The following is a 25023-nucleotide window of genomic DNA, read 5'->3' as shown; positions in this document are numbered from 1 at the left end:
CACCATTTCATTGTACCAAATTAAACGTATCACGGCTTTTTTGTTATTCAATGAATTCAAAGCCCCAATGGCGTTACATTGTCTTTCGAAATTTTTATGTCGAATAGGCGAACATGATTTAAATCAAAGTAAATTTACATAGATTCAGAACGCAACCTCTTTAATATTTTAATTTAACAGCTTGTTTAAAATAAGTTCTAGATGTTTCATCTATATTTTGTGTGTGTGCGTGCGTGCGTGTGCATGCGTGTGCGTGCGTGTGTGTGTGTTAATTATGACGGAGAGGGTCAGCCAGGAAGCGCGGCTCCAGAACTATTGGAATTGCCATTGTCGAAGACGATTCTGTCCGTCTCTTTGACGGTGATTGGACTTTGGCGAGCCATCCATTCCCTGACAATATCCAGTTGCGGTTTATCTGAAAGAAATGTCAAAAATACAACGAAACACATTTAAATAAAGGCCTTTGTGAAAGTAAGAAAGGGGAAAAATTTAATTTCCAAGGAAAACGAGTGTCGGTAATTGAATCGGGCTTTAGGCGAATTAAACACTGGGAAGCGGGGGAGCGATTGAATTGGACAAAAAAAACGTAAAAAGAAATATGGAAAACTTCCCAGCTTTGAGCTTCATTTAAAATACAACCCTTCCGTGCCTGCTAATTACACGGACCGCATAATTAAAAAAATTTTCTTCGTATTTTATAACGTCTAACTCACCGAAAAACTGAGTGTACTCGCCTTGGCTGAAGTTGTACCCGTCACCTCCTCTAAAGAGATAATCGGTAACGACCACATCGTAGAAGTTGTTCGACATAACTTCTTCAAACTGGCCTTTTCTACTCTTCACAAAAGCTTGGATTTTCTTCGTTTTGTTCTGGGGATATATAATTTTCATTTCTACAAATTAGGAACACTATTAGACTTCCAGACACTCCCACGACTTCTATAAGCTTACTCGATACTTGCAGAAATCCTCCCCGCGATAATTGATCGTATGAATGATTGAGCTGCTCAAGTAACATACTACCGACCACCCTGACTTGCACTAGTTGGGCAGGGAAAGGCAAAATTGTTGCCAAATCCCATAACAGCAATCTGCCTACAAAACAAAATCATAAACATTGGCATTGGGTTAAAAAACAAAGGGTGAAAAATTACCGTTTTCGAGAGTTGATTTATCGACTGAAGACCTGATGTTTCCTCCGTTAATCCACCCAATGGTCTCAAACTCTCTATTTTTATCTGTAGTTCGATTGTCAACCTTAAAAACAGAAATCGTTTAAATCTTCAAGTCTACTGGTAACACTTTCCGTCGTCGTATCGTTACCACTTACAAATTCAGCCGCAGCATCCGCAATTATATCTCCCAAATTGCACTCACTTTTCTTGCAAGATCCATTCAGATCTACTTCTGTTATGCAGACCAGCTCTTTGTAAATTGCGCTCATGTTCTTTTTAAACTCTTCCAAGAGGTGCGTCACATTCTCACCTGAAATCCGATTATTTAGAACGCCAGGTTATCTGTTTACTCTCTAAACGCTTACACTTTGCTAGATTCGCCGTCATGAGAACTGGGTTTCCGGTCGCGTTGATCAGTTTGTTAGTCTTGTCGTCAAAGCTAAGATTCAGTACTCCGACGTACTTTGTGTAGCCGTACGCCTGAACGGCCGGCACTAGCTTTCCGGAAGACTGCTTTACCAGGGTCGGATAAGGGCCCTCTGGCTTTTCCCTGCTAGGGGGAGTACCTATCAATACAAGCCAATTGGATTTAGAAATATTTTTTGTTTAACTTTAACGGTTGTAAACCTGTGTAAAGAAAAGTATCCGTATGCCCTCCGACGACGACGTCCACTTCTTCCACTTTTTCCGCTATTTCGAGATCTTTAGTCCAACCGGAGTGGCCGACTGCGATCACGACATGTACACCTTCTTTCTTTAATTTCTGCGCTTCTTTTCTAATGCATTCGACCTCGTCTGTTAGTATAACATTGCCGACTGTTGCTATCTCCTAGAGAAAGAACTTTTAGAAGAAGACAATAGCAACTTTCAGGTCATTCACCTTGGTGGCGGGAAGGAGGTAACCGACGACGCCAACTTTAACATCCCCGACAGGTATAACTATAGATTTGTTTAGCTTTGCATTGGCAAAGTCCTGCTCGTTAGAACCGTCCACGTTACAAGTCACGACAGGAGTCATCACTCTGTCAAGATAATCCCTCAGGACTCTGGGCCCTCGATCAAACTCGTGGTTTCCAAGACTCTGTTAGCAGAAATTAATTGCTGTTAAATTAACTTAGGGGATGTATTTTTGAAAAGTAGTTTCATCCATGTTTTCTCATATTATCACATTTCAAATATTAATTTTGAGTTATAAGGTAAAACCTAATATTTGTTTTCGAAAACATGTTCATCTGTTATTAGTTATGACGATATGCAATGTTTTTTCATCGTTATCATAATAATCCTTAATTTTAGGATAGTTAGTTTATGTTTTCATGTTTGCATATTATATTTCTCTATGTTGATCCACCGAAAATTCATCAGTTAAAGTTCTGTTGTAATTACTCAATTTATTATGCATAATTTTTTTCTAAATGAAAAATCTGTGTCACAGACGGGATTCGAACCTACAACTAATGACACAAGCATCCCATTTCGACCCCTCGTTTTATTCTAATTGTAAGCAAATCACGGCTTCGGATAGAAAAACTTGTATTAAAGATTGAAACCGCGATTTTTTTACAATTGGAATAAAATGGAAGTTTGTGGCATGGGCGATCGAAGTCATGGTGGCTCAAGTGGTAGAGCAGCGGCGTACTTAGCGGAAAGTCGTAGGTTCGAATCCCGCCTGTGACAAATTTTTTATTTCGAAAAAAAATTTTGTTTAATTAATTGAGTAATTATATAATTAAAAATAAGCTGATAAAAATAATTAAAAAGTTATTTTTTAATGATGTTTAAAATAGTATAGATACAATAATTCCCAATATAGCTTACAGCTTGTCTTAGTATACTCCCGCCTGTGACAAATTTTTCATTTCGAAAAAAATTTTGTTTAATTAATTGAGTAATTATATAATTAAAAATAAGCTGATAAAAATAATTAAAAAGTTATTTTTTAATGATGTTTAAAATAGTATAGATACAATAATTCCCAATATAGCTTACAGCTTGTCTTAGTATACTCCCGCCTGTGACAAATTTTTCATTTCGAAAAAAATTTTGTTTAATTAATTGAGTAATTATATAATTAAAAATAAGCTGATAAAAATAATTAAAAAGTTATTTTTTAATGATGTTTAAAATAGTATAGATACAATAATTCCCAATATAGCTTACAGCTTGTCTTAGTATACAATAAAACAATGAATAATTTCGTCTCCTGTTCCGCTTCTTAAGAGAAACGAGGGTGGTTCCTGGCTGTGTATATACTGTGCGGTGTTTACGTGTAAATGTGCGTATATTCAAATGTATAAGTGTTTAGGGTGTGTAAGTAGAATGTAATTGAAAACGCAAGAAACGCCGATCAACATTACGGCCGAACGATCCACGGATTATCGCCTTTATAGCTTAAACTTTTAGCCCTGACCTCACATTTATTCGAAAAATTATCAAAAGTATAAATTAATAATCGCGAGGATAAATAAGTAATTAAAATATGATTGCGTAGAATATGACATGATGCCGTTCCGTACTTTTCAGTACTTAAAAACCAGTAATTTTCAGTACTAATATTGTTGAGTTGTTCTTTTTATTTTTTTTTGTTATTGTAAAACGTGATTTCGCGCCTATAATTACCTACACAGAGAAATTCCTAAATATTCATATGTAGAAACTATATAATGTGTTCATCCGAAGAAAGAGGGAAATAGTCATTGAAAGAATACATACGGCGTAGCAAAAAACGACCAAAATATGTTTTGTTTGAGCAAAAGTGTAATTTTTTGCCCAGAATAAAGTTAATATCTACCGATCCCAACATGAACTTTGCAAGGATTTAATTTCACCTAAGGGTTGCTTTCGCACCATAACAGCCATAAATAAAGCTCAGACAGACGTTCCATTTTTTTTTCTCAAAACCCATTTTACTCGAGGCCAACTAGACGTTGCACTCAACAGACAATCAAGTTGAGGACGCTGAATCTGATTATGCTACAAATATGGTGTATCCGGAAGTACTTATTTAATATGATCAGAATATTATAATCTTGGGTATCTTTCCATGATTCCAACTATGTAAGAGGCTATTGCCCTAACAGGCCACTAGTTTGTATATCGAAGTTGAATGTCAATAAATGTTAGTTGGAACTAAAGGCTTTATTGACATTCAACATTTGATAATGGAGCTCCACCACAAAAGTACAACAAACCTTGAAAAATATCGTTAGTTTGTAAACCATAAAACTTTGGTGGTGGAATATCTCACGACATTACAAAAAAATTGTCCGAAATGGGTTTTTTCCTAAAAACCTGACGTACCATGGCGTCGATGTCGAGGGAGTCTATCATCGGCTGGAGGATCTCGGTGCCGAAAGCGACGAAAAGCGGCGTCCCTTGAAAGCTGTCGCCGGCGTTCAAAACGAGTGTGTTGTTTTTGCGGTGCGTCTTGACGAAGTGTGCGACACGTGCGAAACCTCCGAAGCACGGGTGGTTCTCCCTGCAGACGCCGGTCGTATCGCTGATCTCGTCGAAACGCGAGTGCAGGTCGTTCGTGTGGAAGATCTGCAGATCGAAGCCCAAGGCTGTACAAAAGAGTAGAAGAGCGAAAACACTCCAAACGGAAGACATCGTCGGAATGATTAGAGACCAGGAAGATTTCAAACGGCTTTCTCTTTTATCAGGTATAAGGACGCATGCGCCTTCACTCTAAAGCTCATTCCACCTGTTCTTTCCTCCTTTTCGTTTCAACGCTTTTCGCCACCTATTTTAAATTTAATCGTCAACACATCTCATTTCATAATAAAACTCAAAGTGTCAAAAACCCTTTTTCTTAAAACAACCCCTGGTCGCAATGGATCTGACGCAAAGCCAGCGAACCCAGACGGGTCAAGATTCCCATCCCATCTTCACGGGCAATCATCAAATTCCTATTCGAAAAACCATCGCCTTTTTTTAAACTAAGTTTTTATTCGTATAAATAGCAGTTGGCTCCTCATTATTGTAGTTCAAATACTGTTTTCTTTTTTCAAAATATATATTTTTTTTGTAAATCTTGCTCGGAATAAATGTCATAGACGAACAATTGTAATTAGCCTGTGTATTCGTTTAAAATCCGGTTAAAAATTAACGATATCAATCACAATTTAATTTAAAGTTTTTGGTATCTAATTCTGTTTTGGGGGCAGATTTTAATCTTTTGTTTAATAAATTGTTTTAATCTTTATTTAGTTCCATGTTTGTTAAGTTTATAGTTCTTGGGCTACCGATGAACCAAGGGATAGTAGTTTTTTTTAATCTAATTCTGTTTTGGGGACAAATTTCAAGCCTTTGTTTAATAAATTCTTTTCACCTTTATTTAGTTCCATGTTTGTTAAGTTTGTAGTTCTTGGGCTACCGATGAACCAAGGGATAGTAGTTTTTTTAATCTAATTCTGTTTTGGGGACAAATTTTAAGCCTTTGTTTAATAAATTTTTCTCTTCTTTATTTAGTTCCTTGTTTATTAAGTTTACAACCTTTGGGGTATAGATGAACGAAGAGATAGTAGTTTTTTTGTATATAATTCTGTTATTGGGACAAATTTTAAGCCTTTGTTTAATAAATTGTTTTCTACTTTATTTAGTTTTAGGTTTGTTAAGTTTATAAACTTTGGGCTACCGATGAACCAAGGGATAATAGTTTTTTTGAATTTAATTCTGTTTTTGGGACAAATTTTAAGCCTTTGTATAATAAATTATTTTCGTCTTTATTTAGTTCCGTGTTTGATAAGTTACTACCCTTGGGTTCGTTGCCTGTGAAGAAGACGGGGTGGAAATCTTGACCCGTCTTGGTACGCTGTTTGCGTCGTGTCAGAGGGGGTCGTTTTAAGAAAAAGCGTTTTTGACATGTTGGGTTTTATTACGAAAACCTCCCAAGGGTTGTAAACTTAACAAACATGGAACTAAATAAAGAAGAGAACAACTTATTAAACAAAGGCTTAAAATTTGTCCCAAAAACAGAATTAGATACAACAACAACAAAAATACTATCCGTTGGTTTAATTTAAATGTTACTTCAGTTTAATAGGACGATAACTTTCCCTACCAACGTCATGAAACGCTTCTGAATTAACCAAAATCAGCGAGTAAAGGCAGACCAGGATGATATGTTACTATCAAACAATAGGTTTTTAAGGACGCAGACCACAGTAGGGGAAACCTCACAATCTTCTGTGATTGTTCGAAATGAAAAGATTTTTAAAACTATTAAGCAATTCATTTTTTCTTATATTCTTTGTTGGCATGATATTAAACAAATTACTTATGGTAATTTTCCAAAAAATGGTCAAGTAGTTGCTTAAATAAAAGTAATTAATTCAAGGGGTTATTAAATAATTCGATCAATCAATACAGAGTGCGTTTGTAAAGAATTACATATTTATTATATATTGTACTTAAAAACAAATAATAAATTATGAAACATTGATTTCGGTTTTTTCAATTTTTTTTTAATGTAATTTAATATCTTCCATCATTAATTAAAATTGGATCACTTGGGTGGACATACAAACTGAACATAATTATATATTAAATTTTTGCATTATTAAAACTTAATTGATAGCAGATAATCCGTTATCCTTCTTCTCGTCAAATTAAAAATGGCAATATTCTTCATTTTAGATCAATTTTCAATTTGATAAGAATTATGCTTTAATAATGCTGGTAATACGTCTTCCTTAATCAAAATGACATCTTTTCTTCGAATAATTTGAATGACGTTTTAATTGTTTTCTTTTTAAAGATTTTTTATTACGCGTCTTTTGAAAATAACGAAACTCGATAGTCAAGCTCGGCATCAAATTCGGAATATCTTATTTACAGTACTCGAATTCTCACAATTCTTTCGTGACATGTAAATATGTATATGTATCAAATTACTGACAATTTAATATTCTATAATTCAATGTTTTAAATAAAAGACGTTACTTCTTTCGCTGATCCTGTCTAACATTTCTCCTTAGAAGTCCCTTTTTGTTCACACTTAAAGACTGAAAATTGTCCCAGTTTCTGTCGTTTTTATTAATTCATCATTTGCAACTTAGAAAGAAGAACATTCACTGGAAATGTGGTACTGCACAGTCTAATAACCAAGATATAAAAGCTGGAGCTCGACAAGGAAGAGTCCTAGAGCCTCTTTTTTTGTATATTGTGTAGTCATCGACTTTCCTAAATCGGATAATTTAGTTATAACCCAACATGCAGACAATTTTGCAGTCCTACGTATTGGTCCAAGAAACTCATCCTTGCAAAACATCACCATAGAAATCTCCGAAAGTTTTAAAAAGTAAAAAACGTACTTAAAAAGTTGTTGTAGAACCGAAGATGATAACCCGGGAAAGGGTAAAATAGTCCTTAACCAGGAGCCTGTCCGCTATCTAGGCCTCACTCTTGACTAAACTCATTTGGCGTGAACATATCAATGGCATAAAGAAACGCGCCAGATACCGAATTTTATGCTTAAAACCTGTAATCGGCCCAACTTCACCATTGCCACTACACCTTAAGATGCTCTTCTACTTAGCACCATCCGGACGATATGGTAATACAGCTGTGCAATAAGGTTCGCCAACAAACAACCAAAACTGTTTTTACGGCTAGCAAAAGAAGCCCAGTAGTATGTCAGGAATTCTACCCTTCATAATGACATGAAAATACCGGAAGTTGATCACGTCATTATTGCATGCTACACACGTCTTCCGCCTCATTGTTCTCGCTAATCAAACTCTCCAGCATATATCAAACAATCCTTCACCAAGGAACGAACGCTTAAAACGCTTAAAAATATAGAGACCTAGTGTTAAAAAACTTTTAAAAAATATATAATGTTTAAAAATAGACTAGAGACCTAATCACTTTTACATTGTATGTATCTATCGGATTTATAAATATTGTACCTATGATTTTTTTGAGCACTTAATTAATTGATTTTTTTATTCGTTTATTATGACAATTAATTAAGGTTTTTAGTTGAGATGAAAAAAAGTTAGTGGCACGAGCGGGATTCGAACCCACGATCTTTGGCTAGATACGCCGCTACTCTACCACTTGAGCTATCTTGACCTCGATCCACTCGGACATCAACTTCCTATCTCAACCCCACCTTATGAGTTTTCCCTCCTTTTGCCATTTTTCCGAGGGGATCGAGGTCACGATAGCTCAAGTGGTAGAGCAGCGGCGTATCTAGCCGAAGATCGTGGGTTCGAATCCCGCTCGTGCCATTAACTTTTTTTCATCTCAACTAAAAACCTTTATTAATTGTCATGTATTAATTGGTCAAGCGGACCACGAAAGTAGTGAATTAATGATTGAAAAAATGAAGTACACTTCACTAAAGCTCTCCGTCGCCATTTCAATTGTCGTCGAGAATCAAAACCGATTACACGACATTTGAAAAATGGCAAAATGAGGGAAAACTCATAAGGTGGGGTTGAGATAGGAAGTTGATGTCCGAGTGGATCGAGGTCACGATAGCGTGGTAGAGCAGCGGCGTATCTAGCCGAAGATCGTGGGTTCGAATCCCGCTCCTGCCATTAACTTTTTTTCATCTCAAGTAAAACCTTAATTAATTGTAATGTATTAATTGGTCAAGCGGACCACGAAAGTAGTGAATTCGTTTATTATTTTGCACGCCTATCTACTGCTTACAAAAGTGAAGTTCATTTTACTTATAAATAACAATTAATTCTGTGAGAAACATTAGTGAATATGATACCTCTATACAAATGTCGTGTTATTTTTGATCAAATACTTTTTGATTCAACAGTATTTTTATTATTTATTGTTTATGTACAAAACGTTATCGTCAATAAAGCGAGGAACGCACTTACCCGATGCAACGCTATGCGACGCTACCCGACCACGTTTTGGTAGGGTGTGCACATCTAAGCGACGTCAAACGCACGCCAGGAGTCACACAGCGTGTATCGCAATAATCACTATGACTGTCGCAACGCCTCTTTTGTTTTTAATGCACTGTTGTGAGCAAAACATTGTAATAAATCGTTGGTTAAGTTTGATGAGCACAACCATGTAACACATTGTTACTTAAATTTAATTGTTTTAAATAAAGTTATTCCGGTGTTTTTTCTGCCTAACCTAACCATTATAATTATATAATTTTTATAAAAACTCATGAATTTTTGATCTCGTTTAATTTGGTTTACATTAAAATAAGAATGTTGTAATTAATATACCGACAAAATTATTTATACATAGCTTAAAATAAACTAGAAAAATATGAGTGTCCTATTTTGACTCTACACGACAAAAGTGATGTAATTTTATGAGCAAACCCATGAAATAAAATGTTAGTTAAATTTTATGAGCAAAACTGAGTAATAAATTATTAATTAAATTTATTATATCAAAAAATGATATTCCGGTGTTTTGATCAATTTTCTACCAAACCATTAAAATTATTTTTTTAATAAAAACTGATGAATTTTTGATCTCGGTTAATTTGGTTTATATTGTCATAAGTATGTTGTAATTAATATTACGACAATAATACATGTAGTTTGAATAAAAATATGAGTGTCCGGTTCTTTTGTCTTCGACTGTACTCGATGCTACCCGACGAAAATCTAGAAAGTGGGGATCGCATGGCGTTGAGTAGGGTAGCGTTGCGTGGCATCGGGCAGATGTGCTCGGGGGTAATACAATCTGATGGAAAATTGGACTTTGGATTTGCGACGGGTAGCAACGGATAGCGTCGCGTAGCGTTGCATCGGGTAGGTGTGTTCCCCGCTTAAAAATTAAAAAAGGTGAACTTCTTGTCGTCCGTTTGATACTAAATACATACAATATTTCACATATTCCGCACATATAATTTTAAAGTCCCATAAACGGCAGAAATATTAGGAATTTACGCTAAGTTGTTCTTTATTTCATTTTGTTATAAAATGAATGTGATAGTGTTTTACAGGCATTAATTTTTCCTCTTCATTTGGCGCATGGTACGGAGACGAGGTGATGGGGTTTTAGTCAAAGCACTCAAGTGCGATTGAGTTTATTGCCCCTCCTTAATTCATTTACTTCCTTGGCCTCCTCACAAACCTGAATCTCGTTGGTTAAATTCGTTTGAAGTACAATTTTCCTGTTTTTGTTAAATTGAGATTGTTTAAATATCTATTTTTGGTGTCGCGGATCAAATCACATTATAAAACATTCTTCATATTATTCTCCATTAAAAATCCTTAGCTTAAGGCGGGATTAAGTTTGTTTATAATCCATTTTGATTTAGTGATCTAATTGACCAAATTATTTCTTTCAATTAATTAATATTTATGAAAGATATTGGTTGAGATAAAAAAGTTAGTGTCACGAGCGGGATTCGAACCCACGACCTTCGGCTAATACGCCGCTGCTATATCCGCTTGTGCTATCGTGGCTTCGAATCCTCCGTGGCACTAACTTTTTCATCTCAACCGACACCTTACATAAAAAGAATAATTAACTGAAAATTGTTTATAATTTTGTTTATTGTTAGTTATTGTTCATTATAAGCTGAGATAAGGCTGTTTGGAAAGAATCAACCACTCAATTAGCAGTAGGTAATTAAAAAATGCTTCTGTGTATGTACGCTTCCGAATATGTATTAGGACGTACTCTTTCCTATGGGTCTTTCTCAGCATCGACACTTATGACCACTAACGCAGCATCATCAACGGCCATGTTCGTCTCCCTCGTCTTATAGAGGATCAAACTTTCTTCCTTTCCTAAGGCACTTTTGAGGTGAACAGAAGTTTATTTGGTCGGGTCGACTGGGAAACAGTTTTTCCAGGGAAGGAGAGAGGAAGGGGAGGACCATTGATTATTTACTTTCTCCCTTTTCCCTTAGTAGCAAATTGGTTTTTGCCAGGAGCGAGGGCATATTGTGAAATGTGTTATCTCTGACAGAGTTTGGGCAAATCCTTTGAACGCGGGTGGGACGTGACACAGGAGATAAAACAACTCGGGTATTGTTGCGACCGCGGGCGATAGCACGCGGGACGACAATGCACGTAAAGGGGTGATCGTCCAGGGGGTCCGACCTGAGGAACGGCCCGTTCTTTTTACTTACCACCATAAACAATTCAATTTGAGGATTTTAGTAGTTGTCCGCAAAGTGCTTTGTCTCTGTAGCAAAGCAACGTCATTTCAAGCCCTCTCGAAAAAGATCTGGAATCGAATGTACATTTACAATCTGAGACGAGTTTGTTACGTACCTTGATGACTTTGATGATTTAACTCATCACTCCAAAAGAGCTCACTCCCGAGGCTGACTGACAGCTAGCAAAACATTTTTACGCAAAGGATTTCACGGTGAGTGGCAACAAAGGCTAAGTTAAAAGTAAAACAACTTTGTTCACTGCAATGCTCTCTGATTGACTTAAAAAAACATTGGATTTGCTTGATTATAGAACAGAGTAGATAATTTTTTTATCTAGGAAAAACGATGAGGTCTGAGGGTTAGTAGTGTAAAACAGACACGGTTAACAAACAAAAGGCGAAATGCTGCGTCTGGGTTTTGAAGGGAGTGATGAACTTATCACCCTGGTGAACTCATGGTTATATCCCTCGAGATGAATGTGTAAATGTTTATTTGTAATTTAATTTTATTATTTTTATGCAAAAATAAATTAGAAAAGAAAAATTAGTGTCAAGAGCGGGACTCGAACCCACGACCCCTGCACTTCAACCACTTGAACTATCGTGACTTCTGTCCTCTATACACCAACTGATCATGTCAGCCAAGAACTTTTGGATTTTGCATTTCCCTATTTTCTACTAATATTAAAAGTCAAACTGGTTCATATTTTTGAACTTAAATCGGTGTCTGAAAATGAGATCTTCTATTTATATAATGATTTGAAACCTAATAATTTAATTTATTTAATAATAACCTATGATGTAATATTTGCTTACAAATTCTTTTATTCGAAAAATTTAAACTTTTATAAATACTATTTTGATCCGTAATTCAAATCCTCTTTAGGGATTTTTTCCGTCAAAATTTACCAAAGCATTAGTCATTCCATTATTTAAAATTGGTTCTAAACTGTACATTAATAATTATGGATCAATTTATTTTGACTTTTTCCTTTTCGAGGGTACTAGAAAAGGTATTAGGACGAGGTTATTTAATTTTTTAATAAGTAATAATTATTCTTTCCATGTAAGGTCTTGGTTGAGATAAAAAAGTCAGTGTCACGAGCGGGATTCGAACCCACGACCTTCGGCTAAATACGCAGCTGCTCTACCAGTTGAGCTATTGTGACTTCGAGCCTGTCAGACACAAACTCCCCATCTCAACCTACAACCCTTCGAATTTTCCTTCTTTTTGCCATTTTGAAATATCGTGTAATCAGAATTGGATTCTCAGCGACATGGGGAGCTGTTTAGTGAAGTGAAACATTTTTTATTTATTAAATAAATATTAATCCATTTAGGTTTTAGTGGTCAATTGACCAAGTTACTTCTTTCAATTAATCAATCTTTCTATGTAAGGTCTTGGTTGAGGCAAAGGAGAGTTGGTGTCCGAGAGGATCGAAGTTACGATAGCTCAAGTGGTACAGTAGCGGCGTATTTAGCCGAAGGTCGTGGGTTCGAATCCCGCTCGTGGCACTGACTTATTTATCTCAACCAAGACCTTACCTAGAAAGAATAATTAATTGAAAGAAGTAACTTGGTCAATTGACCACTAAAACCTAAATGGATTAATAAGTAATAATACTACAGCAGAAAAATAATATGGCTTCTTACCAGGTAAATCAACTGAGTTGGCTTTGTTTGATGTCACAAATCATATTGTTAATGAACTAGATAGAAATAATTATGTTTTCGAGGTCTTTTTAAGCATAAATAAAACTCACTAATTTCGTGGTCCTCTTGACCAATTAATATATTACAATTAATTAAGGTTTTTAGTTGAGATAAAAATGGCTCGAGCGGGATCCGAACCCACGATCTTCGGCTAGATACGCCGCTGCTCTACCACTTGAGCTATCGCGATTTCGATCCATTCAGAATTAATTAATTGGTCAAGCGGACCACGAAATTAGTGAATTTGATGAATTAAAATGAAGTATACTTCACTAAAGCTCTCCGTGGCCATTTCATCCGATCCGATTACACGACATTTGAAAAATGGCAAAAAGGTGGGGTTGAGATGGGAAGTTGGTGTCCGTTTGGATCGAGGTCACGATAGCTCAAGTGGTAGAGCAGCGGCGTATTTAGCCGAAGATCGTGGGTTCGAATCCCGCTCGTGCCATTGACTTTTCTATCTCAACTAAAAACCTTAATTAATTATAAGTAAAACATTTGACTTAGTTTGACTTGTTTTTTTGCAAAAGATGTCTGATATGAGTATTTCTTGCGTACCATTGAAACTTTTAAGTTCTTTAAGTTTCTTACCTTTTATTCGAACTCAAGTTAATAAAGTTGTTTCTTCTATTACTGTTCCATCTAGTATTTTTCCTTGATTGCCACAAAGTTCAATTTTATGGCTAATTTTGTTTCTTATTTATGTGAACAATTAGTTGAATTTTTATTGATCTTGGTTTTTTTTAGTTATGCTGATGATACCAATTTGATTTTTTTTTGGTGGTGATATAAATAAAGAGTTCTGCATTCTTAGTTTTCCAATTGTTATCTTTTACTTCAAAACGTTTGTTTACTAATAAAAGAAAATGCTTTCGAGTTTTGCTAAATTTTATGTCTATAAATCACTAGAAATCAAATTATTGTGCACTGTCAAAATCTATTTGGTTTATGGAATTATCGCTTGGGGGTGGAACAATTTCCACGTTAAACCACTTATGGTCACCTAGAATACACTTATTAAAATAATTTTAATGAAAAACCACAGATTTAGAACTAAAATTTTATACTCAGAATTTAAGGTTATAAATTTAAATCAGCTGTTTATTTAATCTTCATGTTTATATTGTTGTAAACACAAATCATAACATTGAAATCACTTTCAATTCATGTTAGGAGAAGAAATCATATTTTGAATGTTTCTTTATTTAAAAGTAAATAATTTGATTTATTATAATTTTTCATTAAATGCTGTCCTTAGATTTTTATATAGATAACCATAAAATAAAAATTAATTATAAGTGTTCAAATTTTCTGATATTTAAAAACGTAATTTCTAAAACGATTGGTAATTTATTATTTTAGAATTACACTAAGGTTGGTTGTTGCAACAGTTTAGGTGTTGACACGGTGCTCATCTCTGTGAGACAAAGGCCCCGGGTTCGAATCCAACTCCCCAACATGGACTTTTTTCACCAACACTGGCACCCGAGGATTCATTTTATTTTAGTATTATCACATTGTGCTAGATGTTATTTTTGTTTTATTTTGTTAAGAGATTTTGTATAATTGATTTTTTTGGGGCTCTGAAAAGTCTCTACTGCCAAGCGCAAGTTATTCGCTTTATGATAGCAGGTTTAATAAAAGGATTTATTTATTTTAACTTAATAGCATTTTTAAATAAAAACGTTCTATATTTTCTTCTGTTGCATCTATGAATTACAAATGAAAATTTGTTGTGCAGTGGTGAGGCCTCCTCTTGCGGGGTTTGGGGAGAATTCCTCCGAAAATCATAGCGATGTGACTTTGACTTAGGGCCGATGCCAAAAATACAAAAAAGCACGCTACTTAGGATAGAACGGGCTACAATCGTCGTAGAAAACGATTGTGTCCATCTCCGTGACATTGATTGGTGCATTATTTTTCATCCACTCCTCTACAACATTCAGTGCAGGTTTATCTGAAATAAATAACAAAAATACAAACAAAACCCATCATAGAAAGTAAGAAAAATAAAAATGAAATTTTCAATGACAACAAGTGTGGGTAATCGAATCAAGCTCTAGGTGATAATTTTTTTTGATAATTTTTACAAAATATGGAAAACATTCTGGTGTTCAACTTGTAAAAACTCACCATGACGGCTAACTACATTTCGTGTAAAGACGTATAGAGTACAACTTACTGAATGTGTTAATTAATTCCCCTTTGCGGAAGTCATACCCGTCACCTGTATAGAGATAATCGGTGACAACCACATCGTACTTTTTTTTACAATCCACTTTTTCCATCTCACCGGTCTTTTTCAACACAAAAGCTTCAGCCGTCTTATTATTGTGGAAATAGGTGACTTTCATTTCTAAAAAATTAAAAAAAATTAAAAATGCAGAGACCCCATTCAACTGCAAGAACCTTACGGGACATTTGTAAAAACCCTCCTAGTGATATTTTATGGTAGGAGATGTTAAGAAAATCCATTAAAAGAGAACCGTTCATCCTTACTTGCATTAAATAGTTAGGATAAGGCAAAACGGTTGCCAAATCTCCAAAAGTAATTGTGTCTAAAACATAATGATACAGAAATTGGTGTCTGATAGAAAAAGTGAGCATGATACAGATTTATATGGTAGAGATGGGTGAAAAAGTTACTGTTTTCGAGCGATGATTTACTGAGGGAAGTCCTGATGTTTCCTCCGTTTACTAGACCAATCATTTTAAACTCGTCGCTAGTACTGTTGGACTCTTTTTCGACCTTAAAACCAAAAATAACGTTTCGGCTTTTAAGATAATTGCTGCTTAGAATTACGGATTGTCGTTTGATTTATTCTTACAAATTCAGATGTCGCTTTAGTAAAAATATTGCCCATGTTACACTCCTTACTTTTGCAAGAGCCATTCAGATCAACTAAAGTCTGGCAGACTGGTTGTTGGTAAATTTTGCTCAGTTTCTCTTTAAATTCCTCCAAAACTTTCGTCACATTCTCGTCTGAAATTGGTTGTTTAGACTGTCAGCTTATCTGTTTACTGTAAAGCGCTTACTCTTTTCCATATCCGCCGTAATGAGAACTGGGTTTCCGGACGCGTTGGTCAGTTTGTAAGTGTTGTCGTCAAAGCTAAGATTCAGTTCACCGACGTACTTTGTGTAGCCGAACGCCTGAACGGCCGGCACCTGCTTTCCCGATGACTGGTTTACAAGGGTCGGATAAGGCCCCTCTACCTTTTCTATGCTGGGGGGAGTACCTAGCAGTAAAGCCAATTGGAATTATAAATTATTTTTAGGTAACTTCGACGGATGTATACCTGTATAAAGAAAAGTGTCCGTATGCCCTCCGACGACGACGTCCACTTGTTCCACTTTTTTCGCTATTTCGAGATCTTTAGTCCAACCAGAGTGGCCGACTGCTATCACAATATTTACCTTTTCATCCTCCTTCAATTTCTTAGCTTGTTGCGTAATGCATTCGATCTCATCTGTTATCGTAATATTACCGACTCTGGACATCTCCTAAAAAATTTTTTTAGAAGACAAGACAATTGCAAATTTCACGGATTTACCTTGACTTCTTTAATGACGTAACCGACGATGCCCACTTTAACTTTCCCGACAGTTTTAACTATAGATTTTTTTAGCTTTGATTCGGCGAAGTCTGTGTCGCTAGAACCGTCCACGTTACAAGTCACGACAGGGGTCTTCACTTTGTCAATATATTCCTTTAGAACCTTGGGCCCTCGATCAAACTCGTGGTTTCCTAAACTCTGGAAAAAGAAATTTCACGGTATTGATTTGCTTTAGCTGTTTTATTGAATCTAATAATTTATGTTATTGTAAAATATTGCCTTGTTCATTTGTTCTTATCATATTCGAACACTTTGCATATAATACGGAAATATAAACATATCTCTGAGCAGCTGTTCATAGGTGTGTAGTAATGTTAAGACAACAAATGTGGAATGCACAGCAAATGAGTCATGACAAGTTCTTTCTGAATGCGAAAATACTTCCCTAAAAGATAACACAATGTCCCAAGATGAACCTGTTTCTATCATTCATTTTATGTTATAACATAAAATGGCGAAATTCACTAAGCAACGGATGTAATAAACAAACAGTCTCACTGCTGCTGAGTGAGGCCGTTTATTAACGATTGTTTATTAAGTTCTGCTATTTTTTTCACAAGGTATGGCATGCGTAAATTATCAGTAAAGTATGGGGATGCTATCAATTTAGGATATAGAGATTACTTCCTACTTACCTGGCAGACATTTCACAGTCAAACAAGAAGAGATTTGGGCCCCCAAGGGAGCCTAGGATATAGTATATTACTATATATAATTATATACAACTATAAAACAGCAATTTTTGGTAATGTGTTTCGTAAATTGTACCATTGTCAGTTTGTACAATACAACGATGATATCCATGGGTCGACCATCGATCATTATTCCTAAAACGTTTAAAAGCCTTGCAACCAAATAAATTATGAATCAATAATACATAGAATCAAGCTCAATCTACTCAAATCGGCACATGTAATTTTCACAAATATCAAATTGTAATTCATCTAACACCACGGATGTAGCAATCATCCTCCGTATATTGATATGGGTAAATATATGAGAAATATATTCTTATATATATAAGTATATTATTTAGAAGTAAAAGTTGAGACGGAAAGAGCACGAGAAAAGAAAGACTTTAAGCAAAGACAACTCACTATACTGGTTTACTAGGAGGCGACTTCATCCTTACAATAAAAAATAAAATTGGTATACAATAAAATATTAAAACCTATGTGAATATACGGAATAAAACGTTAAGTACTACCAAACCAAGTAACATAAAATAATAGAAAAACTCCAAAATAGTACTGTAATCTGAGTGATAGTGTCACGTTTTGAAAATCGAATAATCCAAATACCACTCATCCCAGTTGCAATCATACCCGAATTCTTATCCATACAAGACAAAACTCCTTCTGGCTAACTACTAGGAAAGTTATCCAAACAATACTAAGTGCCGTCTCCAATTACGGACCTGGTTCAGGACAAACGCAGAAAAGTGTCAGTTTCCTTCCGACCTCCTTTCTATGGTTTTTACTCATCATCCAGATCTGAATGTCACTTCACACTCAGATCATATCACTATATTTTTTAATCTCCCTCTCGCTCTACCTCCTAAGCCCATCCACCCTATAGACACACCCTATGTCTCAGATTTTCAATAACAACATAATTCCCAGTTAGCTAACAACTTATCCAATTAGATAATCAAATAATAAATATTTTCTGAAATTGGATTTTCTTCCCAAAAGCTTCTAGCCCTTTATCCTGAACGACTGTTTGAATGTTTTATAACGTACCATGGCGTCCATTTCGAGGAAGTTTACCATCTTCTCGACGATCTCGGAGCCGAAAGCGACGAAAAGCGGCGTCCCTTGAAAGCTGTCGCCGGCGTTCAAAATGAGGGTGTTGTTTTTGCGGTGCGACTTGAAGTAGTGTGCGATACGTGCGAAACCTCCGAAGCACTTCTGGTCCGCCTTGCAGTCACGGGTGTTCTCGTTGATCTCGCCGAAACGCGAGTGCAGGTCGTTCGTGTGTAAGATCTGCAGATCGAAGCCCAAGGCTGGACAAAAGAGTAGAAGAGCGAAAATACTCCAAACGGAAGACATCGTCGGAATGATTAGAGACCAGGAAGATTTCAAACGGCTTTTTCTATTATCATGACACGTGGCCGCCACCTTCAACTCGTTTTTCTTTACTTGTTTGTTTTGTGTTGTTGACAATGTCAAACACTTGTGTTAACATACTTTTACTTGTTGGGCCAACGATTTTAATTTGAAATTCATATCTCATTTCTTAATCTGAAATTTATCAAATTCTTATTCTTCCTATAAACTTTATTAATATTAATAATTGCGGCGGTATCTAACTGAATTTAAGGCTTAAAGTTACGAGCTTTGTATGGATTAAGATTTTCTCCTTAAAATTATTTCTATTCCTATTTTATGGTGGCCTTCAGAATTGAACCGTTTTCATCTTGGCTTTATTTTTTAAATACAATTTATCATTTTAACTTTTAACTATGTTCAAAGCAAGCATTTTCCAAGAAACCTAAGCCCGGAAAACTTTTCATTGAAATCCTTTGTTACGGATTGATTTATCGCCTAACAGTAAGCGAGCGACCAACTCCCAAGCACCTGTTTATTTCGGGGAATGAACGGAATTGCATAAGTTTTGAGGTAAAATACTGCCGAACAGACGTTTACCTCTTTAAAATGTATGCTTCGCGCGATGCCTTATTATCGATGGCTTATTCGGACTTACACCCCGAAGGGTCTCCCCCCGATGTGCTGACTTTAGTGTATCACCCATTTATGCGGTTTGGACGCTAGTATGCCCCTTAAACCCAATGCCCAGGAGATCGCCGCTTCCTTTCCAACGGGGTTAGGTTCCGACGGGGCTATCGACAGCTAGGTGATTTTAACCCCAAACCGATGCAAACTATAACCTACCCTAATACTAATTAAATTAGATAAGTCATTCGTACAAATAAATTCACTCGGTGAAGTACTGGATAATTCTCCATCGACCTACACACAATATTAATAATCTAACTTAAATTGGGGTCAATGGGGTACTTTTATAAATATTCCGCCATAGACCGTAAACACCCACATGCTGCTGGACAGAGTTGGGAAAAATCTAACTAATTCAATTATGTTTAAGAATTTTGATTGAAATTTAATCATGAGTAAATTAATCATAATATGATTTAGTCATGATTAATTCAATCATGAGGTATGACTAAATCATACAATCATTATTAAACTTCAATCAACATTCTTAATCATGATTGAATTAGTTAGATTTTGCCCAACTCTGGCTACAATGACTTACCACAATCAACAGACTCCGGATAAAAATTTTGATTCGAGAGTCGTGCTCAAGGCCAATTTTTTTTTTTTTTTAATTGGCCTTATGAACTTGCATATTAGCCATGGTACGAATTCTTGTGTGTTCAAATTGGGGGTTATCGGGAAAAAAGGGCCAGAGGCGACGGTGGGAATCGAACCCACGACCGCGGCGCGAGAGTCTCTCATGCTAACCACTCGGCTACCGCGGTGTAATTTTATTTTATTGTTATTATTATTATCATTATTTTTTGGTTTTTCATAACGACGTAGTTTTACTTATAATTGGAAGATTGATTTTTGTTAAATAAGGTGTTGAAGAAATAAATTTCTGTTAGAAAAATTTTTAAAAGAGATGAAGTTGTGTATTTTTCATTTTTTGAGCACCCATTTGAACATGATTTATCGAAATTTAGACATGACTAACTATATTGTGACTAAATTAGTCTTGCCTCGCATTTAATTACTAGTCATGACTAATTTAGCCATCAATCACATATGGTGACTAATGACTAAATTAGTCACTTACTACAATCATGACTAACGGTCTGTGTGATCAATCATTAATCGTTAGACATGACTAATTTTTGCCCAACCCTGCTGCTGGTGGGCCGATGGTGACGCTGATTTCACCATCACCCCTCCACTCACACTAATAAATGCACGTATTCGAACAAAACACATAGAATACAGGGTGGTCGGCTACTCGAGTTACAAATTTTTCTCGTAGATTCTACATTCAAAATGGAACCAAAGAGTCATCATTTGATTTTGTAAGATTTCACGACCTTGCTTCAAATAAACAATGATAACTCCAAAACTAAACTGTTTCGGACAAAACCGTTAATACAATTGAAAACTACGCTACATTTCTAATAATATGTGATCAATACTAAACTTGTAAACGTTCGTGAAATAAGTGTTTTAGTAGCGAGAACTTTGAAAAAAAAAATTTTCAAAGTTGAAAAACATTCTAAACTACTATTTCCAAACCTAGAGACCAGCAAATTTTATAAAACTCTATTTAATATCCTTTTTAGTGATGTTATTTCTTTTTTAATTATTTATTTTAAAGATGAAGAAATTGATGGAAGATGGCACCTTACAAATCCTTCAACCACGGTTTTTTTCTTTTCCTTGATCAATTTCTTCATCTTTGAAAAAAGTAATTAAAAAAGCAAGTAAAATAGTTTAGAATCACTATATTAAGTTTTTCAACTTTGAATTTCTTTTTCAAAATGTTCGCTACTAAAACACTTATTTCACAAATGTTTTCAAGTTTAGTACTGATCACATCTTATTGGAAATTTAACGCAGTTTTCAATGGTATCGACGGATTTGTCCAAAACCTTTTAGTTTTGGAGTTATCATTCTTTATTTGAAGCAAGGTCGTGAAATTTTAAAAATCAGAAAAAATGGAATAACTCCGAAACTGCTGAGATAAGGACCATAGTTAACTGACTTTTTGGTTCATTTTTGAATGTAGAATTTACTGGCAATGTTTGTAACACGACTAGCCACCCTGAACACCCTGTATAACTACACACAGTGAAAAAGTCATCTAAAAAATAGAACAGTGGACCAAGAAACCGACTGCTGTGCTCGACAACCATTTTTAAATCCGGCAGCATGCCTACACGCTCCCTGTATTGCTTCTGTTTTTGAAAATTCTCGAATAATATAATTAATAGATTTATACAGTTTTTTTTAATTTTACTATCTTCCATGAGTTGCATTTTAAAAATTATAAACATTCTTTTATCATTTAACATCATTTACCTGTTTATATTTACTGTATGCAGCACCCATAAAAATTCCAAAACCAAAATTTTCTGAGATTTATTCGATCAACTTGAAATTATTTTTGTGTCTAGCAGAAGAAAGCTACACTGAGAGGCAAAAGAAATTACCACATTTAATATTTTTAATTATCTCTTTGACAAACCTCGATTGATTATCTTATAAAACTACCCGGTCCGTTTTTTAGGATTAGAGGTAAATAAAACTCTGATAAAATGCTTACAATTGGATTTTGTAAATCAATCTTCGAATAGTCAATCTCTTCGTTGTGAGTTTTTCTTTACAGCTTTTTTTAAATTTTGTTTGAGCGATGGTTTTAAGAGATCAGATTCGGCTAGAATGTTGGAAGGGTCTTCCATCGCTACCACGATACTAGAGGTTACTGAAGAAGGCATGGATCAGGTCGCCATCGTGTCACATATCAGAGAGTTAATCTTTTTATTGTTTCGAATGTACTACGTAATCTAGATTATAGCGCTGTCGACATCAAACAACGACATCAACAAGTTAGAAATGTTAATGTTTATGCACTGTAAGGGGATGACTTCCAGAAGCTGGATTACATGAAAGAAGGCCTGCCACTGGTCCAAAACATCTGACAAGGCACAGAACTGCTCGGTTGTTCCGCAAGAAATCTCATCAAATGGTCTGAGAATGTTTGGACTAAAAGCTTGTTTTCGAATGAGTTAACGTTTCGTTTGAGGTCTTCAAAATTTTCAATCCAGAGAAACTATGGTGGTGGTGTTTTTGGTCAGGCATTTCTATCTAAGATCGCACAAACTTGACCTTCATCGAGGGTTCCCTAACAGCTGCGGGATACATTGAAGATGTGTGATCAGAAGAAGTTCCTTGTATGCCACTAATTACCGACCGTTTTTATTTTTATGTGTGACAATGCAAGGCTCCACACAGCTAGGATCGTTGGTGACCACCAGGAACGGCTTCAATTCAATGTTTAGAGTGAATGGCATGTAGTCCTGATTTAATCCTTATCGAACATCTTTGGGACGAGTTGTCAAAATTGGTAAAAAGTCTCCCAGTGGCACAGGAATGGCGCTGTTGAAAGAGTATGAAAATATTACACAACCCATTATATGTAGTGGTCTATTGACCAAATTACTTCTTACAATTAATTAATCTTTTTATATATGGTTTTGGTTGAAATGAAAAAGTTAGTGATACGGGCGGGATTCGAACCCAAGACCTTCGGCTAAATACGCCGCTGCTCTACCAGTTGAGCTGTCGTGACTTCGATCCACTCGGACACCAACTCTCCATCTCAACCTACAACCTTTCTAATTTTACCCCTATTCTGCCATTTCAAAAATTCGAAAGGTTGTAGGTTGAGATGGGGAGTTGGTGTCCGACAGGATGGAAGTCACGATAGCTCATGTGGTAGAGTAGCAGCGTATTTAGCCGAAGGTCATGGGTTCGAATCCCGCTCGTAGCACTGACTTTTTCATTTCAACCAAACTTTACATGAAAAGATTAATTAATATTACGCAACACTACATTCAGAACCTCGTAAAATCGGTGCCAAGTCGACTGCAAGCGGTGATCAAAGCAAGAGGAAGAAATACTGAATTGAATATTTTTTCATTGTTTCCATAGCATCGTTTTTGGTAAAATTTTACTCAGTTTAACTTTGTATTTAATTTGTATATTTAGCTATACCTTAAATTTTTATTTATAAATATTCAACAAACAACACACAATAAAAATTGTAACGATTGCAAATATTTACTATAAAAAAAACATGGGTGGCCACTTTTTTTGCCTCTTCGTGTAATTCAGAAATTTTAAGAATTTGCTTACTGAGTCGACAAAGCTTGTTTAACGCCATACTGGAAAAAAACGTTCCACCCGAAGAATTCCTTTGTAACGCACAGCGACCAGAAAAATTGGATTAATTATCTTTCATATGCACAGTCCGCGATTAACCCGATTCAATAGCATTCGGTCGGTTAACACAAAATGGATCAATAAAACGTTGGTCCCGGTTGAAACAAATTTGAAGCAAAACCTGGAATGAAATATTGCAGATATTAAAAATCTTCTCTTTTTATTATTTAACCGACAAACAATAGAAATAACTATTCAGAGATCGTGAGATGCGGTCTGGTGTGACGTAGGTTTTAGAAAAACATTTTCTTTATCGTGCCTACGTTTCGATCTTTATTGAGATCATCGTCAGGGTTTAAAGTGTTTGTTTGCATGATGTGTCATTCTTGCCTGTCGTGTTGAGAGTGCCCATAATAACTATGTGTAAATGGGCTTACATGTAAACATATATTGATTGTTATTTTACGTGTGACTTAAAAATATTTTCTATGATTAGTAGGCAGATTTTATTGATAATCTGTTGGTTTAGTAAAATTATTATAAGAAAAAACGAAATATAATATACAGGGTGTCCTTTTTAGATGGCCGAATATTTTTTAGTCTAGTTTTTAATTTTTACTCCCTTTGCTTAAATATTTATTGTCCGAATACTTCAGAGCCAGTACAACTTTGAAATTTTAAATGAGAACGTATGCTGTGTTCACCCACTTTTTAAAGGATTTTTTTACACTGAAAACGTTGGCGCGATCAAAACAGAAAAATAGAAATAGAGCGACTTCCACCAATTGAGATACTATTTGTGGTGAACTTGGATTGATCAGTCCTCAGGATGCGAGCATATTTTCTTATGTATTCACAACATAAGATCAACATCGCTGATCCGTCTATCAAAATCAGTGTCTCGAAGCGCCTGGACAAGATGAGAGCCATCTGGTTTAAAATTGAATGTTCTGAGGACGTTTCTAATCTTGTTCTTTGAAAAACCAAAAACAAAATCTTTCGACTGGAAGGAGCGAAGATTTTCGAGAAGGTAAAACAAAATTTTTCGAACCCACAACCTTCGGCTAAATACGCCGCTGCTAACTTAGCTGAATAGCCTTAGACGCAGTGGGTTCGAATCCCGCTCGCGACACTGACTTTTTTATCTTAACCAAAACCTTAATCAAAGATTAATTAATTGAAAAGAATTTATTTGGTAAATCGGACCATGAAACCTAATAGATGTAAAATGTTTAGGTCTTTATCAAAATGAATTCAACCCCAAAAAAATTCTAAATGTTGCGTTGAGATGGGAAGTTGGTGTCCGAGTGGATCGAGGTCATGATAGCTCAAGTGGTAGAGCAGCGGCGTATTTAGCCGAAGGTCGTGGGTTCGAATCCCGCTCGCAACACTGACTTTTTATCTCAACCAATACCTTTCATAAAGATTAATTATTTTTAATGTTATAAGCATCGACCACTTTTTCACTCACGAACATT

General features: G+C 35.5%; 2 protein-coding genes and 1 long non-coding RNA gene across 4 annotated transcripts in view; 1 reads left to right on the top strand and 2 right to left on the bottom strand.

The window, feature by feature from the left end:
* Nucleotides 1-25023, top strand: part of LOC112127850 — a 72414-nt gene that overhangs the window by 16410 nt on the left and 30981 nt on the right. The window lies entirely within an intron of this gene.
* Nucleotides 140-4827, bottom strand: LOC106662735 (protein 5NUC-like). The gene is made up of 9 exons (XM_014386979.2): nucleotides 4476-4827; nucleotides 2056-2256; nucleotides 1803-2004; nucleotides 1541-1741; nucleotides 1331-1485; nucleotides 1155-1257; nucleotides 952-1095; nucleotides 714-893; nucleotides 140-415 (listed from the first exon to the last, which is right to left on the bottom strand). The coding sequence occupies exons 1-9, from the start codon at nucleotides 4782-4784 to the stop codon at nucleotides 288-290; spliced, it is 1623 nt and encodes a 540-aa protein (XP_014242465.1). The 5' UTR covers nucleotides 4785-4827; the 3' UTR covers nucleotides 140-287.
* LOC106662736 (protein 5NUC-like) lies at nucleotides 14661-18749 on the bottom strand. Its single transcript, XM_014386980.2, has 9 exons — nucleotides 18353-18749; nucleotides 16548-16748; nucleotides 16293-16497; nucleotides 16032-16232; nucleotides 15824-15978; nucleotides 15642-15744; nucleotides 15410-15553; nucleotides 15178-15351; nucleotides 14661-14952 (listed from the first exon to the last, which is right to left on the bottom strand). Exons 1-9 carry the CDS (start codon nucleotides 18659-18661, stop codon nucleotides 14837-14839), a joined length of 1608 nt encoding a protein of 535 aa, XP_014242466.1. The 5' UTR covers nucleotides 18662-18749; the 3' UTR covers nucleotides 14661-14836.

Source organism: Cimex lectularius, unplaced genomic scaffold, assembly GCF_000648675.2.
Source record: "Cimex lectularius strain Harlan isolate CLEC.00 unplaced genomic scaffold, Clec_2.1 scaffold374, whole genome shotgun sequence".
Classification (NCBI taxonomy): Eukaryota; Metazoa; Arthropoda; class Insecta; order Hemiptera; family Cimicidae; genus Cimex; species Cimex lectularius.
Note: the sequence above shows the minus strand (reverse complement) of the source record. Positions and strands in the feature narration are given on the sequence as shown.

Coding starts and splice junctions, on each gene's coding strand:
- LOC106662735 (XM_014386979.2), bottom strand. CDS start 4,784: ATGTCTTCCGTTTGGAGTGTTTTCGCTCTTCTACTCTTTTGTACAGCC. Junction 2,257..4,475: donor CCCTCGACATCGACGCCATG/GTACGTCAGGTT, acceptor TTCTGCTAACAG/AGTCTTGGAAACCACGAGTT. Junction 1,258..1,330: donor CGGATGCTGCGGCTGAATTT/GTAAGTGGTAAC, acceptor TCTGTTTTTAAG/GTTGACAATCGAACTACAGA.
- LOC106662736 (XM_014386980.2), bottom strand. CDS start 18,661: ATGTCTTCCGTTTGGAGTATTTTCGCTCTTCTACTCTTTTGTCCAGCC. Junction 16,498..16,547: donor ACGTCATTAAAGAAGTCAAG/GTAAATCCGTGA, acceptor AAAATTTTTTAG/GAGATGTCCAGAGTCGGTAA. Junction 15,979..16,031: donor TACGGCGGATATGGAAAAGA/GTAAGCGCTTTA, acceptor AACCAATTTCAG/ACGAGAATGTGACGAAAGTT.